Below are 20,367 nucleotides of genomic sequence, written 5' to 3'. Positions count from 1 at the left end.
CTTACCTTTGGATCCAACCAATCACACTTAATTGCTACTTAGCGGCTCAGTGAGCGGTGGGATGTGGTGGGATGCACCCAATAGTTGGTTTCCATTTACATCAAAACTCAGATAATTCTCACTTGTGACGTCATAACTCAGTTGAATGCACGTTCTTTTTGCATGCTGGCAAGTGAGATTCAACTGAGTTTTTATCCACAATCGAGACATGTGCTTTTAATGAATCTAAAGCCTTGTGTCCACGATGCTAGAACTGCGTCCGAGTTTCGGTTTAAGCCAATCAACTTGCAGCTCTTACAGAAAAGCAGCAGTTTCATTGGCTTAAACCAAAATTCGGACGCAGTTCTAGCATCGTAGACACAAGGCTTAATAGACTAGCTCACATTAAAAATGACCGCTGTTACACGCCGCCCTTAATCGGGTTTAATAACATCGGTAGTTCTTAGGCTGGCAAATCACAGCTATTCCCTTCTTCTAAAGAATGAGTGTGATTGGCTAGTCTAAGTACTACCGATGTTATTAAACCCGATTAACGGCGCCGTGTAACAGCGGTCACTTGAGGCTATAAATCTGTATTATTGTGCGATAGCTTTGTCACCAAAATAAGCAGATAAATACAAAATGACATATCTTACCTGAGTATAAAATACTCACATAACTGAGTGACTCAGATCACTTGAGTGTAAATGGAAAGCAACTAATGACAGCGAGTGTATAGGTTTGTTCGCGTCGCATGCCCCACTATGCTCCTAATCACTCCAACGCACTCCAAAAACTCATCTGGAGGTCGATTCTGTATTTTAAGACAAGGTGAAAATTACAAAAGTGAACAGATTTACTAGATTTCGACAAATGAAATTGTAGATTCTCTAGTGAATTTTCTCACTTTTGTAATTTTCACCTCGTCCCAAGATACAGAATCGACCCCCTGCCCCAATCGCCACCTTTTATCCGTGATCCAAGTGCTCTTGGTGTTTATTGGAGTATGCGACGCGAACAAACCTTATGTACCTGACCAATCACTAAAAGCACGATATGAAATTAAATCACTGTGATTAGTCAGATATTATGTCTAGGGGATCGATCATGTATCTTTTCCCCTAGGACGGAAACTTGAAAAGTGAAAAGTTTATCTCTTTCTATTCAACACCAATAGAAAGAGATAGTTACATGAAACTTTTCACTTTTCACGTTTTCGCTCTAGGAAAAAAGTTATATGATTGCTACCTAGGACGGAAACGTGAAAAGTGAAAAGTTTATTTCTTTCTATTCAACACCAATAGAAAGAGATGGTTACATAAAACTTTTCACTTTTCACGTTTCCGCTCTAGAGAAAAAGTTACATGATCGGTACCTTAAAGCTCGGTGTCCACGATGCAAGAACTGTGTCCAAGTTTCGGTTTAAGCCAATCAACTTGCAGCTCTTACAGAAAAGTAGCAGTTTCATTGGCTTAAGCCTTGTGTACACGATACTAGAAATCGGTCCGAGTTTCGGTTTAAAGCCTTGTGTACACGATACTAGAAATCGGTCCAAGTTTCGGTTTAAGCCAATCAACTTGCAGCTCTTACAGAAAAGCAGCAGTTTCATTGGCTTAAACCGAAACTCGGACCGATTTCTAGTATCGTGTACACAAGACTTAAGCCAATAAAACTGCTGCTTTTCTGTAAGAGCTGCAAGTTGATTGGCTTAAACCGAAACTTGGACCGATTTTTAGTATCGTGTACATAAGGCTTTAGGCAAGGGGAGAACACAAAAGTTTTAATGACTTTATAAAGGTCGGCAGGAGACATTTATTACTAGAATCGTAAAATCCATATTACGGCCAAAATATTGAGAAAATCGCACTTTAACTATGATATTCGTAATCAGCAGCATCGCCTTCAAGCTGTTAAAGAGCGATTTTTTGGAAAAATGGTCAAAATAAAATTTTCGAGTTTCTATATATAAAAACTCGAAAATTTTATTTTGACCATTTTTCCAAACAATCGCTCTTTAGGGCCAATTTCACCAACCACGGTTAGCTTAACCGACGGTTAAAGTTAGCAGGATTGACCAATAGAAATGAATCCACCCTGCTTTCTATTGGTCAATCCTGCTAACTTTAACCGTCGGTTAAGCTAAAGCCGTGATCAGACTACGGATTGAGATTGAGATTGGATTGAAATTTGACCAATTAGAGCAAAGTTTACTAAACTTGAAGTTAGTTTTCTTTATTCTGATTGATTAAATTTCAATCCAATCTCAATCCCAATCCGTAGTCTGATCACGGCTCAACCGTGGTTGGTGAAATTGGCCCTAAGCTTGAAGGCGATGCTGCTGATTACGAATATCATAGTTAAAGTGCAATTTTCTCAATATTTTGGCCGTAATATGGATTTTACAATTCTAGTAATAAATGTCTCCTGCCGACCCTTAAAGGGATCCTAAACTGACCCAAATTACCGACAATTGCAGTCAAAGCTCGTTCTTTGAAACGGCTTTATAGATCGCAAAATCCTTTTACAGGAGTAAAGTATAGGTACTAATGAAGAGTGGGATTATAAAAAATTAGTGATAATTGAAAAAAAATGTAAAAATGCTGTCACCTCATAACCTTATTTTCTAATATAAACAGTTGTATAAGTTATTAACGTTTCTCATTTTACAATATTGTTTTACCTGATAATACGTACCGTCGATTTATAAATGTATTACGTACATACGCCTTGCCTAGCCAACTCATATCTGGGTTATTTATTATAAATTTTTAAGAGCCAAAATGGAAAATCCGGCTCTGTAGCGGGTTGCGGCTGATCTTACTGATTAAAACGAGCATAATTTTAATGAGATTCGTTAATTAATTTGGCTAAACTTTGGGAAAAACCATTTGTAGTTCACGGCTACAAATTTGCATTATGCTGGGTCTACAATGCGAGTCGCAAAGTCGTGAGTCGCAAGAATTGACCAATCACAATCGAATTTGAGGAGAATAATCGACTGTGATTGGTCAATTCTTGCGACTCACGACTTTGCGACTCGCATTGTAGACCCAGCATTAGCATTAGGGTGCCATTACATGGAGTGCGGAAACGCGGAAACGCGGAAAGAAAGTAACTAGATTCCGCGTTTCCGTCGCTTCTTTCTATCCCATTTGAGCAGAACAGCGGAATTTATGCGTGTTTCGTGTGGGTGTGCCAAGAAGTGCTAAACAAGCCCTAAGAGCACAGTTGACGGAAAGTCGACGGCAAGTCGACTTTTATAAGTCGACTTCTAGTCGACTTCTAAAAATGGCGGAAAGTCGACTAAAAGTCGACTTCTAAATAGTCGACTTCTAAAAATGGCTGAAAGTCGACTAAAAGTCGACTTCTAAATAGTCGACTTATAAAAAGACGGAAAACAGTCAAGCGGCGCGTCATGCATCATCAATATGGCGGCGAATCTCGAGGAGGCTGGAGGACCAGATGAGTGGACCAGAGTTTACGCGAGTGCGAGGAATACGTGCCGCGAGACAGGACACGATACGACGCCAGATAGTTCTTGCAGATATGGCGGATCAAGTCGCGAGAAAGGTTTTGCCCGACGAGGTAAAAGAGGATCAGGATAAGGCCAAGTGGAAACATGCTTACAGGTTAGGTATGGTGTGTTATTAATTATCATCGATAATTAAGACCTATTGAATGCGACCTCTCCATTCTGTATCATCTTTCAGAACACCAGAAATGAAGGAACCTGTGTTCATGCATTCTTCGTGCGTTCTACGGAAAATCAGTCCGGAATAGGTGGTTTATAAAGAGGTGTACGAAACGAATAAGATGTACATGCGAGGTGTCACGGTGATAGAACCCGAATGATTGCCGAAATTCGCCCATGCTATGCCATCTTAGTGAACCATTGGTTGATCCACCGCCAAGGTATTTTTATCACAATTGTTGCTTTATAATGTTTTTCCTACTTATTTATAAAGATATTTATAGATATAATCAATGAACCGGGAAGATCATTTGCCGTGTGTCTGGTACATTCGGAAAGGCCGAATGGGCACTACCATCGATGGATATAGAGCATCCGTGGACGGTGTTAAGTGGTTAGCGTATTTCTTCTTGGAAGGTCAAGTGTGCCCTAAGCTGAAACGATTTGTCCCGTCGCTGCTGACGACACCTGGGAGCATCACCAAGTCATGGGCCAGGTAAATCGTTATTCTATCTCCTTTTGATTTCACGTTGATTCATCGAATAGATTACATCAATTCAATACGATTTTTTCAGGTTGATACCACGCACTCAAGCAATAGTACAAACGCTGCAGTCGCAGGGAGTCGTGTCCAAACACAAACTGCTAGAAATCTGGGGTTCGGATAAAAAATGTGAGATTTTAATTTATAAAATAATATTTAGATATTATCATAGACTTCTATACAATACTAGACCGCTGACAGACATCTCGCCCGTGATGCTTGCCGCCATGTTGATTTTAGTCAAGATATGCTATATTACTATTCTATACAAGTGGTTTTATACAAGATTTCTATACAATAGTCTGGCATATACAGAATGTCCAAAAGAAAGGGTTTAATACTACAGGAGTAGTGGTTCGATTTAGGCATCCAAGTACGCTATACGTCGAAGGCATGACTTACAAACTTATTGATAACATGTACCAATATTTAACACAAAAACATTCGCCTGCTTCGTTATGTACTGTAATAACGAATGCAGATATACGCACATCATGAGCAACTGAACACCCGATAGTGACTTATTGTTAATTCAATATGGCCGCACCCTTCACTAACACTTGCACCTTGCACTCGCATCAGCTTTTCGGCAGTGCGTCCATAGATGTTAGTGGTCTAGTATAAAAGTCTGTGGATATTATATATTTATAATAATATATATATATATATAATATTATTATATATTTACAACATTATGATAATAATATGATATATATTTATATAGCTAATTTTGCATATTGTTTCGCGATTAACGCTGGAATGTTTTAATTTTAGTTCTGTTATTGTCAGCTTACCAGAAGTGGCTGCCGGAATCCGCGCACGCAGAAGTGGCACAGATATGGCCGCCTTTGTAATTAAGAATAAAACATTAGGATTGTAATTATACAGTTTTTTAGATAATTAAATTATTTTATATATGAAAAAAAATCGAAATGCATCAGTTTTAGCCCTCCAGCAAGGGGTCGATTGTGTATCTTGAAATAATGAGGTAAAAATTACAAAAGTGAGAAAATTCATTAGCGTATCTACGATTTTATTTATCAAAATCTAATAAAATCTGTTAACTTTAGTTATTTTTACCTCGTTTCAAGATACACAATCGACCTCCAGACGTACGCGGCGGTTTATTTTATCGACTTTAAAAGTTGGCGGGAAGTCGACTTTTCGTCATGACGGGAAGTCGACTTTAAGTCGGTGGTTTTTGCGACATTCGCCGACTTCAAGTCGACTTTAAGTCGACTTTCGTCCTTAAAAATGTCGACTTCTCTGCCAAGTCAGTTTCGGTAGAAGTCGACTTCAAGTCGACTTAAAGTCGACTTTTTGCTCTTAGGGAATTTAATTACGAATTAGTAGAATTTACCCAAAATATCGAATGAATCTTATTCCATTTAAGATATTTTTAATCAGTAAAGCTCATATGTAGTTCCCGACACAGCCCGATTTTGCATTTTTGCTCTTAAACATTTATAATAAATAAAATACGAGTTAAAGTGTGCACTTAGTGCATAAAGTGCACTGCCCCTTAAGACGGTCTTGAAATAAGAACCGACTATGAATACCGGCCTTAGGTTTCTGTTCCCCCTTCCCATCAGGAAAGGGGAATCGTTGACGGGCAGTGTATGTATGCATATGTACATACATACATATGTATGTACATACATACATACATACATACATACAGGCAACGAGAATTTTCAACGCGTCGGAAATCTGTTCCTATTCCCTGTTGCCTGGCATTGTGCAAGGGCCTTTAGGATCTTCTAGTGTTCCAGTCGTGTTCCTGAATACGATGCTCCTCGTGATATTCGATTTCACACATACCGCATGGTATGTAACGTAAAATTGTGTATTTCACATAAATACAGTTATTTTTTACTATTAATGTAAAATGCGCTAAACGACAAACGTAAGGAAGCATGGTGAAAGAGTGTATCTATTGGTGAACGTGGGTAATATATCGACCGTACCGACCGTCTGCTGACATCCGACATTCGTTTTAGGTTTTAGGTTATAACATTTAAGCGAAATTGCTCTCTCGACAATGATTATCTAATACGAATTTATCTCGGCAATGCAAAACAGCTGTCTTCGCGGTACCGAATATCTCTAACATTACTGGATATTATTTTACGTTTTCAACGCATTGCTATGGTTATGTGAGTAATAGTAATTATAGTAGACATTTTTAGAAAACGCGTATTTATACCTTGCACAATTCGGTCAACGTTATATCATTGTAGCATACATTTGGAAAAGATGAAACGTGATGATTGTAAATAAGCAAGACACAGGCCAATTATTAATATCGTAAATTTTTTGGGTGTGCACTGTTTTCTCTATAATATATAATATCAGCCTGACACGCCAGGTTTTGTTATAGCACTTAAAAGTATGAATCAAGTGCAGCATTCTTTGTCGCTTTGTCAAATACAAATTTAACATTTGTAAACGACACTGCAATATCTGAATAATACCTGCTTGTTTCGCTTTGTCTTCAGAGAAGTAAATCAATATGGCAAAACAACAACAAACCCACATGTCCTTGGATGAGATTATCGAAATTAGGACTCCAGATTTTGAAGGTTCAAACGGTCATTATGCTCAGTTCAGCGTTCCTCCGCAGCAAGCCACCTCTCACAATTGGGGAGATTACGTACCTGGACAAGCTAGACATCACCTTGCCAGTCAACCCATACATTCTAATCCTTCTGGAATACAGCCAGTGACACCGATGTCTCTGTACATGCAAGATATGCCCAACTATGATGCTGCGACCACCGATTCGATGTACTTTTCATCACAGGCAACAGTAAATCACCTAGGCATTATCGAGAATACTGGTTTAATCGGTACTATTAATGTCAGAGGTGGCAATTATATAAACGTTTATGGAAACGCCTCTCAAATTATGGCCGAACAATGTTGTCTTTCAAACGTGACACCTTACTCTAATCAAAACATCGTTAATCAGGAGTATGGGCTTTTCAACGCTCAACGTATGACTGTAGCATCTGAGATGCCAAATCCAAACGTTAATGGGAAACGGCTAATCGACAATGTAGCTGGAAATTGGGTGCCGAACCAATCTGGTACTTACAGTCCGTTTGGCGGGTCTCCCAATATCACACCTGTACCGCAAGCTGTACGGGATGTAAGAGAAGGCGAGGATTTACCTTCTAGAAATATATCGGACTCTCAATACAAGAAACCAAGGATGGTGGCCGAAGTGAAACCTATGCGACCTTCTTACTCGGACGTTTTAACAAAATCTGCACCAACTTCATCATCTCCGTTGACAGTTCAGCCCGTGAAACCGAAAATCGAGATGGCAGGCAAGAAAATTTCTAATAAGAATATCAAGACCAAAAACAAGCCCGCGCTGTTGAAAAGACAGAACTCGTCTGGTAGCGACGATCACAGTTCTCCGAAAATGCAAATTCCTAGAAAAGTTTTAGAAAAAAATTCTTCCAACCTTCCAAGACGTTGGGTGTCGCTCGACAACCTTGGTTCACAGTCCACCGATTCTCGTCAGATAAACGCTTTCGATAGAACTGATCAGTTTTATTCGGAAAGAAAGAAATCTGATAAGAGATCGTCTAAGAAAGCAGAAAAGAACGAGACTCTTAACAATACCAAGGTACAAAACAGTTATCCGAAAACTGCGGGAAATATTCCGAAACGTCCGATACAGATAAACAATAACTTGAATACAATCAATACATCCAGTCAGACAGTCTCGTCTGAAAAAATGGAAAAAAATCAACAAGTTATTAATAAAGTCACTAAAGAGGATAAGAAGACACTCAAGGAGAAAAATCCTAAACGTTTTCAAGCCGAGAAGGCTCAGCAGCAGATTAAGAAGGGACAGAGAAGCAGAAAAAGAGAAAACAGAGAATCTTCTATTAAAGATTTATATAAAAACTTGAATAAGTACGCGACTCGTTGGAGCAAAATTCTATTGAAAATCTTTTATTGGCTACTACATTTAATCTCCGATGTAGTTAGCATGAGCGCCAACCTGGTTATTCAGCTGTGAGTATCGACACATAACACAATTAAGTACTTGCGCGAGATATCAGATATTCTCTCCATCTCGTACCGGTATACAAGTGTCTTTTTTTTTCTCTCTCTGGCACGCGCACGTACGAGAGGGAGAGAGAGAACAACTATCTTATACACATATCTTTTATATATATATATATATGTATGTATGTATGTATGCATGTATATGAGCAAAGTTTCCATTTTTTAACTTGCCTCTTTTCAACCTCTTTCTAGTGGTAAATGCGCTTGGTACCACACCATACTTTATTTAAAGTGCTGGTGCATGTACGTGGCTGTGACATTTTGTAAAATTCGTATCTTAAACGCTATTGGTAAACAATTGGACAATTGGCTCGGTAGTAGTAAGTTTGCGTTCTGGCGAAAAGTAAACACCAAGAAGAACGAGGAGAGAGAAGACAGTGGCAATTGGATTCACGGTGGGCTAGAAACCAATATCGCGTTACCCAGTACCGGCGAAGAAGCCATGAAAAGATTATTAGCGTGCAAGGGAAAGGATCCTTACAGCATACTCGGTGTTACGCCAACGTGCTCGGACGACGATATAAAAAAATATTACAAGAGACAAGCCTTTCTAGTGCATCCGGATAAAAATAACCAGCCAGGAGCAGAGGAAGCATTCAAAATATTGGTACATGCCTTCGATATCATTGGGGAACCGGTAATAAAGCATCCGTTTCACTCATAATTTTTTTCTCATAATTACACAATAACGATACTGAAAATTAGTAACGTTAGTTTTTGGTCCGTAAGATTACAAAGCATGTGTATGTTGCGTATTATTTTAGGAACGTAGGCAAGCCTTCGATCAGACTAGGCAGGTCGAAGCGGCTTGGGGTGAGCTAAGTGACTTGCTGTCGCAACTTCATCGAAAGATGGAACAGGCAGCAAATACAATAAGATGTACAAATTGCGGCTTGAGACACAAACGTATCCCTACGCAACGTCCTTGTTATGCCGCGCGATTTTGCAATCAATGCAAAATACGTCACAGTGCGAAAGAGGCGAGTGTCGAATTTATTCCTATATACATTTCTTATGTACATTTATCAGTTGTGTCCGCTCACTGAAATTAATCGTAATTTTAAATTGTCCGTATAGGGTGATATCTGGGCAGAGTCTCGTTTAATGGGTTTTCTATGGCACTATTACGCATGTATGGAAGGAGCGGTGTACGATGTCACTGACTGGGCAGCTTGCCAAGCTGGGAATCTCAAACATCTTAGAGCGAATACGCATAGTGTCCAATATAGAATCGTCTTAGGACAAAGACTACCGTCTCAAACGTCCAGTAGCGGTAAAAAACGGCAACAGATAGATCCCAATACAAGGTACACTTTGCGCGATTGATTGTTAGCATCGTCTTTTTTTTTAACTAACACGCACACACACACACGCACACACACGCACGCACACACACACACACGCACACACACGCACACACGTCGGCTCGTTTGACATTTTATTCAGCAAGCTCCTCTCCGTTGAGCGTGTGCATCTAGAATGAACATATCTTTTCTTTTTTTACAAAACAGCGAAGCGGATTTCGAGGATTTCCTAAACAATCTCTACAACCATAGCAAATCTGCTGGTGTTAATACATCGGGGGATCAAAATTCTTTCAGAGGTGACAGCAGACGACGCAAAACTAAGCGTAAGAAGTAGAACAGCAGTAGATGAACAACCGCTGAGGGTTTGACATCGTCGTTGTGTAATTACAAAGTGCGCATTACATTAGAACGGATATATTATACGCAATCTTAATTTTACATAATCCTTAAACAATTAACCATAGCATATAGGTGTTACGATAATATTCATGAAACGCTAATATCTGACTGATATGCAATATGAGATTATGAGAAACTGTGTTCACGACAAACGTACGTGTACTAAACATCGTATCGAATAGACTCGCACGTTGAAAAGAAGAAAGCTTGAGAATGATAGGAGAGTATTGCAATAGCGACAATTTGACAACAGAAACATTCAACGAATACATTCAGCAACGCGACAGCGCGGTATTTTGCAGATTTAAAATCACAAAAACGTTGACTCTCTCCAAGATAATACATAGAGATGCCAAATAACAATCGTAGAAACACAGAGCGTTGTATACGTCGCGAAACTAGATTTGAACATAAACATTTTTATATACGCATTTAGACAATTTGTATGATGTAACCTTGTGTTCTTCCAGAATGAAAAAGAATAACGATATCAGATTACACGTTATAAAACCGATAAATTTTATTTTGTCTTTTTTTCTTTTACAATATTAACCTCATAACTGAAATACATCAGTATAAGTCGTTTCTAACGAATTATCACTCATAGTTTAAATACAGAATTGGCAAATGTGAAGAAGACTGATTTTCTCTCTTAATTTTTGTTACTTATATAAGTTACACCCACACCCACATGCGCACGCGCACGCACGCACGCGCCGCACGCACGCGCGCGCGCACACACACACACACACACACACACACACACACACACACGCGCGCGCGCATACATACATATATATATTTATATTAGTTAGAAATATTTCTGATGATATACTCTGCTATACGGAAATAGTTTAGTTTCTTTAAATGATCCTAGGCATCCTAATTCTCATTCTCTTTATATACATATATATAATACATATACACAAAACTATACTATACATGCAAAACTTAGAAAGGAAGATTGGAATGGGACATTACATATGTGTATGTATCTATATGTATGTATACAATATTATATTAAAGATGCTTCGCAGTTAGCTGCGGCGCATAGAAAAAATGTAAAACTTGAAAACATTAAGAACAATGTGGATTACAAAGATTTTGTTCCGACAAATGCTTCATAAATAATGCAGTAAAGATAGTAAAAAAATAATGAACGTTGTTTACTTCATAAGCAGTCACATTGCGTATGCATACATTAATATACAATCGAGCATTTGCGTTCTTAATTCATTCGCGAAACTCGATTACTGAACAAAATTCTTATTTTGAACTTATTTCAAGTTTCCGCATTTATTTCAATGAGTAACACGCGCAAAACAGTAAAGATCATTGTTTCCGTCTTGCACTTATTTTCATTCCGCATAGTCAAATAGCGAAATGTAAAATGGTGTGCAATACAAGAGGAAACATTCAGTCTATAAAGATTAATTCGATTAGGAAACAAGTAAAAACCGAAGGTGTCCATAATACAAATCTTAACTGTCCGACCTTGTAAATACTTTTTGTGAGTTTTAACATTTAAGCAATTTACTATGTAATTTTCCTTTCGCGAAGCGTCGCAAATACATAGTATAAATGAAACAATCTGTTGTGGAAAAAAAAAACAAAAAACAATAAATGAATTTTAAATGGAATTATAGAGTTTCTTTTTTCTTACACATACAAAAATTGCTTAAAGTTGACAATATAAAAGAAAACGCAATGGAATAGTCAATTTTATTAGCATGAGACATTTACAAAAATTTTCCTATTTACTATATCGTATTCAAATTATATACAATATTGAAAATCTCGCAACGCGATTGACAATATTCAATGCTCATATATCTAAAAATATCACTATTATTTTTATTATTGTACTAGCAATAAAAAGAAAGATCTTGATGTGTTTAATTCTATAACAGACATTAATTACGTTATGTGATCAATCAAGCATACCTTCCAAAAATACAAGCGCATCCACGTTATCAATGGCATTTTCTATATCACGCTTTTGAACAGTTCGTTTCTTCGCTTGCGCAGTGTATTTATAAGCTTCTTTTGCAAGCGACTCGATAAAAAATTCCTATAATAGGTAGACAATTGTTTTAATCCACTATCAAATGTATCAGTTAATTATTCAATACTATTTATTTACCACTGACTTCGCCACCAGAAACGCAGCCTCTTGATTAATCAAACTGACTTCGGGGTCCATTTTGACAATGGTCTTTATTCTTCCCAGGGGCAGTCGTATCAATTTTTCTCGCTGCTCCTCGTCACCATGTGGGTTATCGTCGACTTCTTCTCGCGAATCTCGAATATTCTCCCCATCATACTGGTTTTTATCGAGTTGGATCTCTTTGCTTAAACCGTCAATCTCCGAGTTGTCCATGTTGACACGTTAGTTTAGGGGTATGGTGCTATTCATGAATATACAAATTTAAAATATGTTATAAAAAAACTCAAAAGGTAATTATTCAGTTTAGGGGTCTCACCTCCAATATCGATGAAATTGTGCTCGATCGACGCGTTTTTGCGTGAAACGACCGAATCTGACAGAAAAAGACGCGAGATATTAAATGTTAAAGTTGACAGGAATCAGGTTATGATTCCTGTCTTCTTCTTCTTCCGTTTAATGGCACTTAAGTTCCGATCGGATAGTAAGGGTGCAGTCCCATGCACAGCGAAAAATCGGAAACGACAAAAAGGGAACCGCAAAATGGAAATAGAGCATGCGCAGCTGCACAGCGCGTCGTCTGCTTATTCCGTTACTTTTTTTCAACTTCAGGCGTCCCATGCACGCTAAAAAATAGGAAAATTGAAGAAAAATCAGATCTTGTTAAAATCGGAAATGCTATTTAAAGGTAAAAAGTAATAAAATGTATTATTTATATAAAGAAAATAATTATTATTAAACATTTGGGTAATACTTAAGGAGAGCTCCCTCCTCACCGATTTCGCTGAATTTAGGCTTAATCGACGCGTTTTTGCACAAAACGAACGAATCTGGCAGAAAAAAGTCCCGCTCTGCCCCGCGAAGCGAGATATTAACTGTTAAAGTTGACGACTATCAGGTTATGAAACCTGTCATACCGACGCTATGTAGCACCTGTAGCGACTGGTTTTACACTTGTTTGAAACATACATTGTTTTTTTTTACATATTTTTTGCTGGATTTTTTTTCATAATGTGTTTTTCGGCATCGAAATATGAGATTACTTGTATCAAAGCAACAGAGAATATTTTGGAACACAAATTATTTCTGTTACAGATATTAAGCGTTGAATTAAGTTAACGAAACAGAAATAAAATTGTTAAAGCAGAGAACAGTTGGTATATGAAAAGTACATATTTATATGTACTTTTCATATACCAACTATTCTCTGCTTTAACAAATAATTTCTGTTACAGATATTGAGCGTTGAATTAAGTTAACGAAACAGAAATAAAATTGTTAAAGCAGAGAATAGTTGGTATATGAAAAGTACATATTTATATGTACTTTTCATATACCAACTATTCTCTGCTTTAACAAATTATTTCTGTTACAGATATTAAGCGTTGAGGTTAACGAAACACAGTAATATGATTATTTAATGGATATATCGAGCCTTATTTAATAAATAAAGAAATACAGTGTTCAAAATGTGGTGATAAATTAATAATTGATACAAGTAATCGCATATTTCGATGCCGAAAAACACATTCTGAAAAAAAATCCAGCAAAAAATATGTAAAAAAACAATGTATGTTTCAAACAAGTGCAAAACCAGTCGCTACATAGCGTCGGTATAACAGGTTTCATAACCTGATAGTCGTCAACTTTAACAGTTAATATCTCGCTTCGCGGGGCAGAGCGGGACTTTTTTCTGCCAGATTCGTTCGTTTTGTGCAAAAACGCGTCGATTAAGCCTAAATTCAGCGAAATCGGTGAGGAGGGAGCTCTCCTTAAGTATTACCAACATTTGTATAACAACTACACTCGAAATTACTAATTTTTCGGTTCTATGAAGAAAAATTGGTTAAAGAAAGAGGTTAGAGTACCATTCCTTGTTGAAAAAGCTGCTCCATGGGACGCTAGAAATCGAAAAATAGAAACGGAAAGGTACGCAAAATTATATTGATTGAAAATTTAAGTTAAAAAAAATTTTTATTTATTCTATAAATATTCTGTAATAATAGTGTCAATTAAGGCTGATTTATAGAGGCCGTAACCGTTGATTTAAGCCGTAATCTTTAAGAAATTGACCAATCACAGTCGAATGTGAGAAGAACAATCGACTGTGATTGGTCAATTTCTTAAAGATTACGGCTTAAATCAACGGTTACGGCCTCTATAAATCAGCCTTTACCATTGTTTAGGTACGTGAATAATTCATAATGAGATCAAAAGTTTATTTGATGCTAATACTGCAAAAATGCAGACAGTTGCAACAAATGCCACAAACACCTTGGCAATCTGAAATAAATTATGAACAAATTAACAAGATGTACTGCCTTTATCTTTTACTAAAAAGAAAAGAACTTGTTAAACGAAGATTCTGGGTAAGACCCATATTTACAGAAGAAATGAGATTATTACAAGGGTTTAGCGATAACTTAATTATTGAAATGATGCATCGTGATGAAGAAAAATATTTTGATTTTTTCCGTATGCATTTGCAAAGTTTAAATGAATTATTTACTCTTATTGAACCACACATTACAAAACAGACTGTGGTGAGGACTCCCATACCATCTAGAACTCGTTTTGAAATCTGCATTCGCTATTTAGCTACAGGTGATAGCTTTCAGTCTCTTAGTTATGCTTTTCGAGTAGCACCAAATACAATATCTAAAATTATATCAGAAACTTGTCAAGTTATTTGGGATGTTCTGGCTGAAATAGTTTTTCCAGAACCAACAGAACAGTTGTGGTATCAGAAAGCATGTGATTATGAAGATTTGTGGGACTTTCCTAATTGCATTGGGTCTATAGACGGTAAACACGTTGTCTTACAGGTATTTATGAATTTAAAAATGACCAACTATACATATACTGTATAACAAATTATTATGAAAAAAATAAACAAAAATTTTATTTACAGGCACCATATAAGAGTGGTTCTACCTATTATAATTATAAAGGTCAACACAGTATTGTATTGCTTGCCATAACAGATGCAAATGGATTATTTACTGTAGTAGACATAGGAGCAGAAGGAAGACGTAGTGATGGAGGAATTTTTATGCACAGCGATCTTGGTATCAGTCTAAACAATAATGAAGTCAGTTTGCCTCCATCAAGACAATTAGAAGAAAATGGTCCAAATTTACCTTATGTGCTAGTTGGAGATGAAGCATTCGCTCTTACTAACTACATGATGAGACCATATTCTAGAAGAAATGATTTAGATCTTTCTGAAAAAGTGTACAACTACAGACATTGTAGAGCCAGAAGAAGTGTTGAATGTTCTTTTGGAGTGTTAGCAGCACGGTGGAGAGTTTATCGTAAACCCATGGAAACCTCAGTTACTACTTCTGTTAAAGTTGTTCAAGCAACAGTATGCTTGCATAATTTTCTAATGGCTAAAGATATAACTCGATCATTTCAAGAGAGGCAATATTCGCAACTTCTTCCAGCAGAAAGAGATGCACCTGCACATGCACTTCATGATCTGCATGTTCAATATGTAAATATAAATAATGCTACTGGGATAAGAGATGCATTTAAGCAATATTTTAATACAACTGGTGTTATTGAACAACAATGGGAGAGAGCATTGCAAAATAATTTTTAAGCTTAATTTATACAAAGAACAGTTTATTTAAATTTTTTAATAATTGTAACATGAATAAATTGTACATTATAACAAATACATGTTTGTCATACTTAAGTTTAAATATGTGCTTATTACATAATAAAGTGCATTTTAATATAATATTCAATAACCATATATGTATTTGTAACATTAAACTTAAATTAGTTTGTAATACAACGAAAAATCTTATAGTTATAGCTTTCTATTTATTTAGCCTATCTCCACTTAGTTTGGCATTTAATTTTGGCATTAAATTATTTATTAATAATATTGCTGATGGTTTAAAATAAAGGAATTAGGCATCAATATCTTGTAAATCTTTTTCTTGTTGTAAGCGAGTCAAAAAATCTATTTCTACTCTTGCTCTAGCTTTATAAGAAAGTCGTCTCATTCCAGCAGCTAACCTCATTGCAAAACTATCTATTTCATCCATCTTTTTGGGCTCTGTTTTTATATGTTTCATTATTTCCTTTTCTACATCGGCAGTTCTTTTCTCTGTTAATAAACAATGTTTTATTACAAATAATACAAGTTTAGAGTATGTTACAAAATAAAGGTACTTACTATTGGAACTACTTGATTGCCCTTGTGAAGGTAGATTTTGAGTACGATTATTTGAAGATGATGGAAATAATGTTCTACAAGCACTTTGTACCTCTCGTTGTATTAATACATTGTCTGCAGGCCTTTGTTGAAACACACGTTGTAATTGGGATTGTGCTCCTGTACAAGATTTTTCACTCGGAGAGAATTGCATTTGAGTAATACCATGTGGTGTTGACGTATTCGATCGTGCTTGTGATGAAACAGTGGAGATTATAGATCGAGATGGAGATGGAGAAACTTCTGGCATGATTGCAGACTGTGATATTGGAGAAACACACGACCGCCTGCTATCGTTACTGGAAGATCCTGAAGCAACAGTATTTATTGTATCTGAGATATTACTTAATGCTGAAATTGGTCGAACAAATCTCTCTTTAGAAATACTGTCGTGAACAAGTGTCTGTTGTGAATTGAATTCCATATTTTCTTTATTTGATGTACTGTTTGCATTCTTTCTCTTTAACTTCAATGATGATATTGTTCTAAAAAACAAAAAGTTTAAAAAGATATTGTTTAAACTCATATTTAAAATAAAATGTTTTGGAATAAATGTTACATGTACGCGTGCGTGTGTAGATATATACATATACGTACGACTTGTATGTTAAAGGTTCATTCAAAAAACTCATTGTCTCATAGTATCTAAAAGATGACTTAAAATCATCATTAGCTGCAGCTCCACTTCTTTCAAAAGCTGCCTTCTCTTTCATTAGTTTATTTCGAGCTTTACAATAACATCCTCTTAGATATGCCCAGCGCCTAGAAGCATTTACAGGTGTAAAATCACCTCCTGGAAAATAAGAAAATATATTTTAAAATATCTGTATTTTATGTTTTAATATGATACATCTTAATACATAAAATAATACATATATTTTAAAATACACTATCTCCAAAACTATTACTTATTAATTTCCATAAATCAGCTTTTACTTTCTTTGCTCTCTGCTTGGCAGGAAGTCTTGAGTCATAAAGCGCAGGCTTAAGTTGCACCTGGCCAATCAGACTTTCATCGTACTTGCCAGAAGCAAAAGGACCGTATACTTCCACAGCTTTACCAAGCTTTTTTCCTGATGGATCATTTTTCATCATATCATCATAATCATCATATTTATTATCAGAAAATTCACCATTTTCCACATCATCTGCTTCATTTAATTCATTTCCATCAAGTTCTTTATTTATGCATTTACTGGAACTGTCATTTCCTACTGATATTTCTTGTTTATTAACTGCAAACAATGTGATAATCATTATAAAATGTTTGGGGTACAAATACAGCGTTACACTATTTACAACAAACAATATTTACCTATTACTAACATTCCAGTCTTATCCATACAAAATTCATGCAATTCACTGTCATATATTTCTTGGTAACAACTGTGTTTTAATAAATTGTTCAAAAAACCATTCATAATATATCCACAATAGCCACATTTTATCGGATTATTCACTATTTGCTAAAAGAAAAATTTAAATATTACTTTCTTATTAAATAAACACGTTCGTATTAAAATTATCTATATTATACAATTTTTCATTAATACAGACAAATATTCTTAAAATTACTTACTTCTGACATTTTTAATCGCTATCAATTTGCTCGCTCGTACTTTTAGCTTATGCCTTCTTTTTTTAGGTTTAACGTGCATGGACCTGCATTTAGGTATATTGCACTCTTGTTCTTTATTCTTTTCAAAACGATGTGAATCTTTTAGCTTGTGCGCAGCGTCTAAGGTTATGTTTACAATCTGACGTAGATCACGTAGATACAAGATTGTAATTCTGCACAGTATGCACGCGCGTCCATTCCCCTTTTGTCGTTTCCGATTTTTCGCTGTGCATGGGACTGCATCCTAACGGCCATTATTCCATTCTGTGATATGTCGGCTCAGCACTTCTTCCTCTATGAATGGCCTTCAGGCAGTACTGCCCCAAAAACGGCCAGGACGAACCATTAGTCGTAAAAGCCGCAAGCGGCGTCGTAAAAAAAACGTTATAGGCCTCGAAAGGCGCCGATACAATGCAGACAGTAACAGTCGCAATACTTTAAAAAAATTTTCCTTCGGAACACGTCCGAACACGATCGAGCCTGATCGTCAACTCCCGGTATGATTCCTGTCATACCGCGACATCGGACCGTCGCGGTCCGCGACGAGATGTAGCGACCATGAAACATGCCCCGCGGCCACATGCGCATGCTCCGTGGCCGCACGCGCATGCAAAAGTGCGCTTCTTCTCCTCTTCTTCTTTGTTTAAGGGTCGACAGGAGTAACACTACCGACCTCTGTCGGGTTGCTTAGCTGCGAGTCTGTATTTTATTTATTATAAATTTTTTAAGAGCCAAAATGGAAAATCCGGCTCTGTACCAGCTTGCGGCTGATCTTACTGATTAAAACGAGCATAACTTTAATGAGATTCGTTAATTCATTTGGCTAAAATTTGGGATAACCGTTCCTAAGCAGCTTTGCAGCTCTAAGCAAGCCTGAAAAAGCTGCTTAGAAAAGGTTATCCCAAATTTTAGCCAAATGAATTAACGAATCTCATTAAAGTTATGCTCGTTTTAATCAGTAAGATCAGCCGCAAGCTGGTACAGAGCCGGATTTTCCATTTTGGCTCTTAAAAAATTTATAATAAATAAAATACGGACTCGCAGCTAAGCAACCCGACAGAGGTCGGTAGTGTTACTCCTGTCGACCCTTAATTGGCTCCTGCCTCTATTTTCCGAGGACAATATGGCCAGCTTTTACCACTGATTGTTTTGTCAACTGAGAGTAGCTTGTAGCTGCTACTGATAGCCGTGTAAATAGACTTAAGCTCACGAGGCGGTGGTCGTGTTGGGATAGGTGAGGGAGAAATCAGAGAGGGAGTGCCACTGGGCGGGTGGTGGGGAGCCAGTGGTCAGTCTGGCACGCGCGGGCGCGCGCATTACAAATTGATTTCTGCTGATCTACAAAAAGACATAATTAGTCGACAGATCTTACGCGTGGGTTTTGCAAGAGTTGGAAAGATGTCATTGCATTGGGGTCCCTCACTCGAGTGAACTGCCTGTCTGAGATAAGTTGCTTTGTTATATGTTAAGGGGCAGTTAAATATAACGTGATTGATATCTTGGACTGGGTCGCCGCAAGCGCATGAGCCATCATCAATAATATTTTTTCTGTAAAGACTGTGGTTCAAATTATAGTGGTTCGCTCTGAGACGCGAGATCGTGACAACAGCATCGCGTTTAAGGCCGGTTTTATAATACCAAGGTTTAGGCGTATTAACATATATGTTGTAAAAAAAATGGTTGCCCTTGCACCGAGCTCTATTAAATAGGTAGTTGTGAAACTCTGTAGCTAGTTTTTCGCGTTGTTCAATAAAGAGGTCTGAATGGGGTAGCTTAAATAACGGGTTGACAGTGCCAAAGCGAATGGCTTTTCTAGCGAATTCATCTGCAATCTCGTTACCTGTGATGCCTTTATGAGAGGGGATCCAAATGAAAAGGATTTCCTTACCGCGGCTTTGGGCTGCTAATATTTTGCTTTTTATAAGCGGGATTATATAGTTTGACCTGCATGTAACTGGATTGGAGAGAGCGTCAAGAACACTTTTAGAATCCGAAATAATGGAGAATTTAGGACCGGGGAGGTCAAGGGTAAGCAGCACAGCATTATATATTGCCCAGGCTTCCGCTGTGAAGACCGAGGCACGGGCAGGGAGCTTGAACATCAAGTGTTTTTGGAGGGTTGGGGAGTAGCACGAAGCGCCAACCCAGCTGAATGAGTCAATTTTTGAGCCATCCGTATAGAAGACTGTGGAGTCTTGAATGATCGGGCCGAACGCCTGGAGAAATATGTTCTGAACCAGAGGTTTAGGGGTTCTGTCAATCAGATTTAAGAGGTCAGAATCTGGTCGATAGAGAGAGGGGGTAAATAGAATGGATTGATAAGAGTGTTGGAAGGGGGAGGGAGCCACCTT

At 37.2% G+C, this 20,367-nt stretch overlaps 5 protein-coding genes and 1 long non-coding RNA gene across 16 annotated transcripts; 3 read left to right on the top strand and 3 right to left on the bottom strand.

The window, feature by feature from the left end:
- Positions 1-3,349: 3,349 nt before the first annotated feature.
- On the top strand, positions 3,350-5,141 carry LOC139783464 (probable ATP-dependent RNA helicase DHX37). Of its 2 annotated transcripts, none has more exons than XM_071722632.1 (5): positions 3,350-3,613; positions 3,690-3,891; positions 3,955-4,166; positions 4,246-4,343; positions 5,004-5,141. In XM_071722632.1, exons 3-5 carry the CDS (start codon positions 3,964-3,966, stop codon positions 5,066-5,068), a joined length of 366 nt encoding a protein of 121 aa, XP_071578733.1. In that variant the 5' UTR covers positions 3,350-3,613; positions 3,690-3,891; positions 3,955-3,963; the 3' UTR covers positions 5,069-5,141. The 2 variants fall into 2 exon arrangements, with proteins under 2 accessions (XP_071578733.1, XP_071578732.1); XM_071722631.1 differs by having other exon boundaries at positions 4,989-5,141.
- LOC139783465 (uncharacterized) lies at positions 4,350-5,075 on the bottom strand. Its single transcript, XR_011721274.1, has 2 exons — positions 5,009-5,075; positions 4,350-4,842 (listed from the first exon to the last, which is right to left on the bottom strand). It is a non-coding gene; the product is annotated as an uncharacterized lncRNA (long non-coding RNA).
- A 698-nt stretch (positions 5,142-5,839) lies between the features above and the next one.
- On the top strand, positions 5,840-11,646 carry LOC139783468 (uncharacterized). 4 transcript variants are annotated; one of them, XM_071722634.1, is made up of 7 exons: positions 5,840-6,041; positions 6,215-6,370; positions 6,713-8,246; positions 8,493-8,937; positions 9,065-9,280; positions 9,378-9,607; positions 9,812-11,646. In XM_071722634.1, the coding sequence occupies exons 3-7, from the start codon at positions 6,727-6,729 to the stop codon at positions 9,939-9,941; spliced, it is 2,541 nt and encodes an 846-aa protein (XP_071578735.1). In that variant the 5' UTR covers positions 5,840-6,041; positions 6,215-6,370; positions 6,713-6,726; the 3' UTR covers positions 9,942-11,646. The 4 variants fall into 4 exon arrangements, with proteins under 4 accessions (XP_071578735.1, XP_071578737.1, XP_071578738.1 ...); XM_071722636.1 differs by having other exon boundaries at positions 5,840-6,120; XM_071722637.1 differs by lacking the exon at positions 6,215-6,370.
- A 65-nt stretch (positions 11,647-11,711) lies between these two features.
- Positions 11,712-12,653, bottom strand: Pole4 (DNA polymerase epsilon subunit 4). Its single transcript, XM_071722647.1, has 3 exons — positions 12,490-12,653; positions 12,150-12,414; positions 11,712-12,077 (listed from the first exon to the last, which is right to left on the bottom strand). The coding sequence occupies exons 2-3, from the start codon at positions 12,384-12,386 to the stop codon at positions 11,937-11,939; spliced, it is 378 nt and encodes a 125-aa protein (XP_071578748.1). The 5' UTR covers positions 12,387-12,414; positions 12,490-12,653; the 3' UTR covers positions 11,712-11,936.
- Positions 12,654-12,723: 70 nt separating this feature from the next.
- LOC139783470 (uncharacterized) lies at positions 12,724-15,990 on the top strand. Of its 5 annotated transcripts, XM_071722646.1 has the most exons (5): positions 13,500-14,099; positions 14,357-14,539; positions 14,708-14,774; positions 14,892-14,995; positions 15,082-15,990. In XM_071722646.1, exons 2-5 carry the CDS (start codon positions 14,375-14,377, stop codon positions 15,772-15,774), a joined length of 1,029 nt encoding a protein of 342 aa, XP_071578747.1. In that variant the 5' UTR covers positions 13,500-14,099; positions 14,357-14,374; the 3' UTR covers positions 15,775-15,990. The 5 variants fall into 5 exon arrangements, with proteins under 5 accessions (XP_071578742.1, XP_071578747.1, XP_071578745.1 ...); XM_071722641.1 differs by adding an exon at positions 12,724-12,858 and having other exon boundaries at positions 14,008-14,099; positions 14,357-14,995; XM_071722644.1 differs by having other exon boundaries at positions 14,708-14,995.
- Positions 15,781-18,530, bottom strand: LOC139783469 (uncharacterized). 3 transcript variants are annotated; one of them, XM_071722639.1, is made up of 6 exons: positions 17,978-18,518; positions 17,714-17,864; positions 17,307-17,633; positions 16,996-17,191; positions 16,360-16,883; positions 15,781-16,290 (listed from the first exon to the last, which is right to left on the bottom strand). In XM_071722639.1, exons 1-6 carry the CDS (start codon positions 17,984-17,986, stop codon positions 16,091-16,093), a joined length of 1,407 nt encoding a protein of 468 aa, XP_071578740.1. In that variant the 5' UTR covers positions 17,987-18,518; the 3' UTR covers positions 15,781-16,090. The 3 variants fall into 3 exon arrangements, 2 of the variants coding, with proteins under 2 accessions (XP_071578740.1, XP_071578741.1); XR_011721276.1 differs by lacking the exon at positions 15,781-16,290 and having other exon boundaries at positions 17,335-17,633; positions 17,978-18,527; XM_071722640.1 differs by lacking the exon at positions 15,781-16,290 and having other exon boundaries at positions 16,360-16,707; positions 17,978-18,530.
- Between the last annotated feature and the right edge of the window lie 1,837 nt (positions 18,531-20,367).

The sequence above is a fragment of the Temnothorax nylanderi genome, unplaced genomic scaffold (assembly GCF_030848795.1).
Source record: "Temnothorax nylanderi isolate EJ_2023f unplaced genomic scaffold, tnyl_v1.0 TNYL_tig0503_pilon, whole genome shotgun sequence".
Lineage (NCBI taxonomy): Eukaryota > Metazoa > Arthropoda > Insecta > Hymenoptera > Formicidae > Temnothorax > Temnothorax nylanderi.
The sequence above is the reverse complement of the archived record's forward strand: the minus strand, read 5'-3'. Positions and strand labels throughout refer to the sequence as shown.

Bases quoted from the DNA above. Each gene is read 5' to 3' on its own strand.
- LOC139783468 (XM_071722637.1), top strand. From the start codon at position 6,727: ATGGCAAAACAACAACAAACCCACATGTCCTTGGATGAGATTATCGAA. The intron at 9,281-9,377 runs GCGAGTGTCGAA...TTGTCCGTATAG, and splicing joins TACGTCACAGTGCGAAAGAG to GGTGATATCTGGGCAGAGTC. The intron at 9,608-9,811 runs GTACACTTTGCG...TTTACAAAACAG, and splicing joins CAGATAGATCCCAATACAAG to CGAAGCGGATTTCGAGGATT.
- Pole4 (XM_071722647.1), bottom strand. From the start codon at position 12,386: ATGGACAACTCGGAGATTGACGGTTTAAGCAAAGAGATCCAACTCGAT. The intron at 12,078-12,149 runs GTAAATAAATAG...TACCTATTATAG, and splicing joins TTCTGGTGGCGAAGTCAGTG to GAATTTTTTATCGAGTCGCT.
- LOC139783470 (XM_071722641.1), top strand. From the start codon at position 14,375: ATGAGATCAAAAGTTTATTTGATGCTAATACTGCAAAAATGCAGACAG. The intron at 14,996-15,081 runs GTATTTATGAAT...TTTTATTTACAG, and splicing joins GTAAACACGTTGTCTTACAG to GCACCATATAAGAGTGGTTC.
- LOC139783469 (XM_071722639.1), bottom strand. The intron at 17,634-17,713 runs GTAAATATTGTT...CATTGTTTGCAG, and splicing joins GACTGGAATGTTAGTAATAG to TTAATAAACAAGAAATATCA. The intron at 16,291-16,359 runs GTAAGTACCTTT...GTTTATTAACAG, and splicing joins GCAATCAAGTAGTTCCAATA to AGAAAAGAACTGCCGATGTA.
- LOC139783464 (XM_071722631.1), top strand. From the start codon at position 3,964: ATGAACCGGGAAGATCATTTGCCGTGTGTCTGGTACATTCGGAAAGGC. The intron at 4,167-4,245 runs GTAAATCGTTAT...CGATTTTTTCAG, and splicing joins ATCACCAAGTCATGGGCCAG to GTTGATACCACGCACTCAAG. The intron at 4,344-4,988 runs GTGAGATTTTAA...TTTTAATTTTAG, and splicing joins CTGGGGTTCGGATAAAAAAT to TTCTGTTATTGTCAGCTTAC.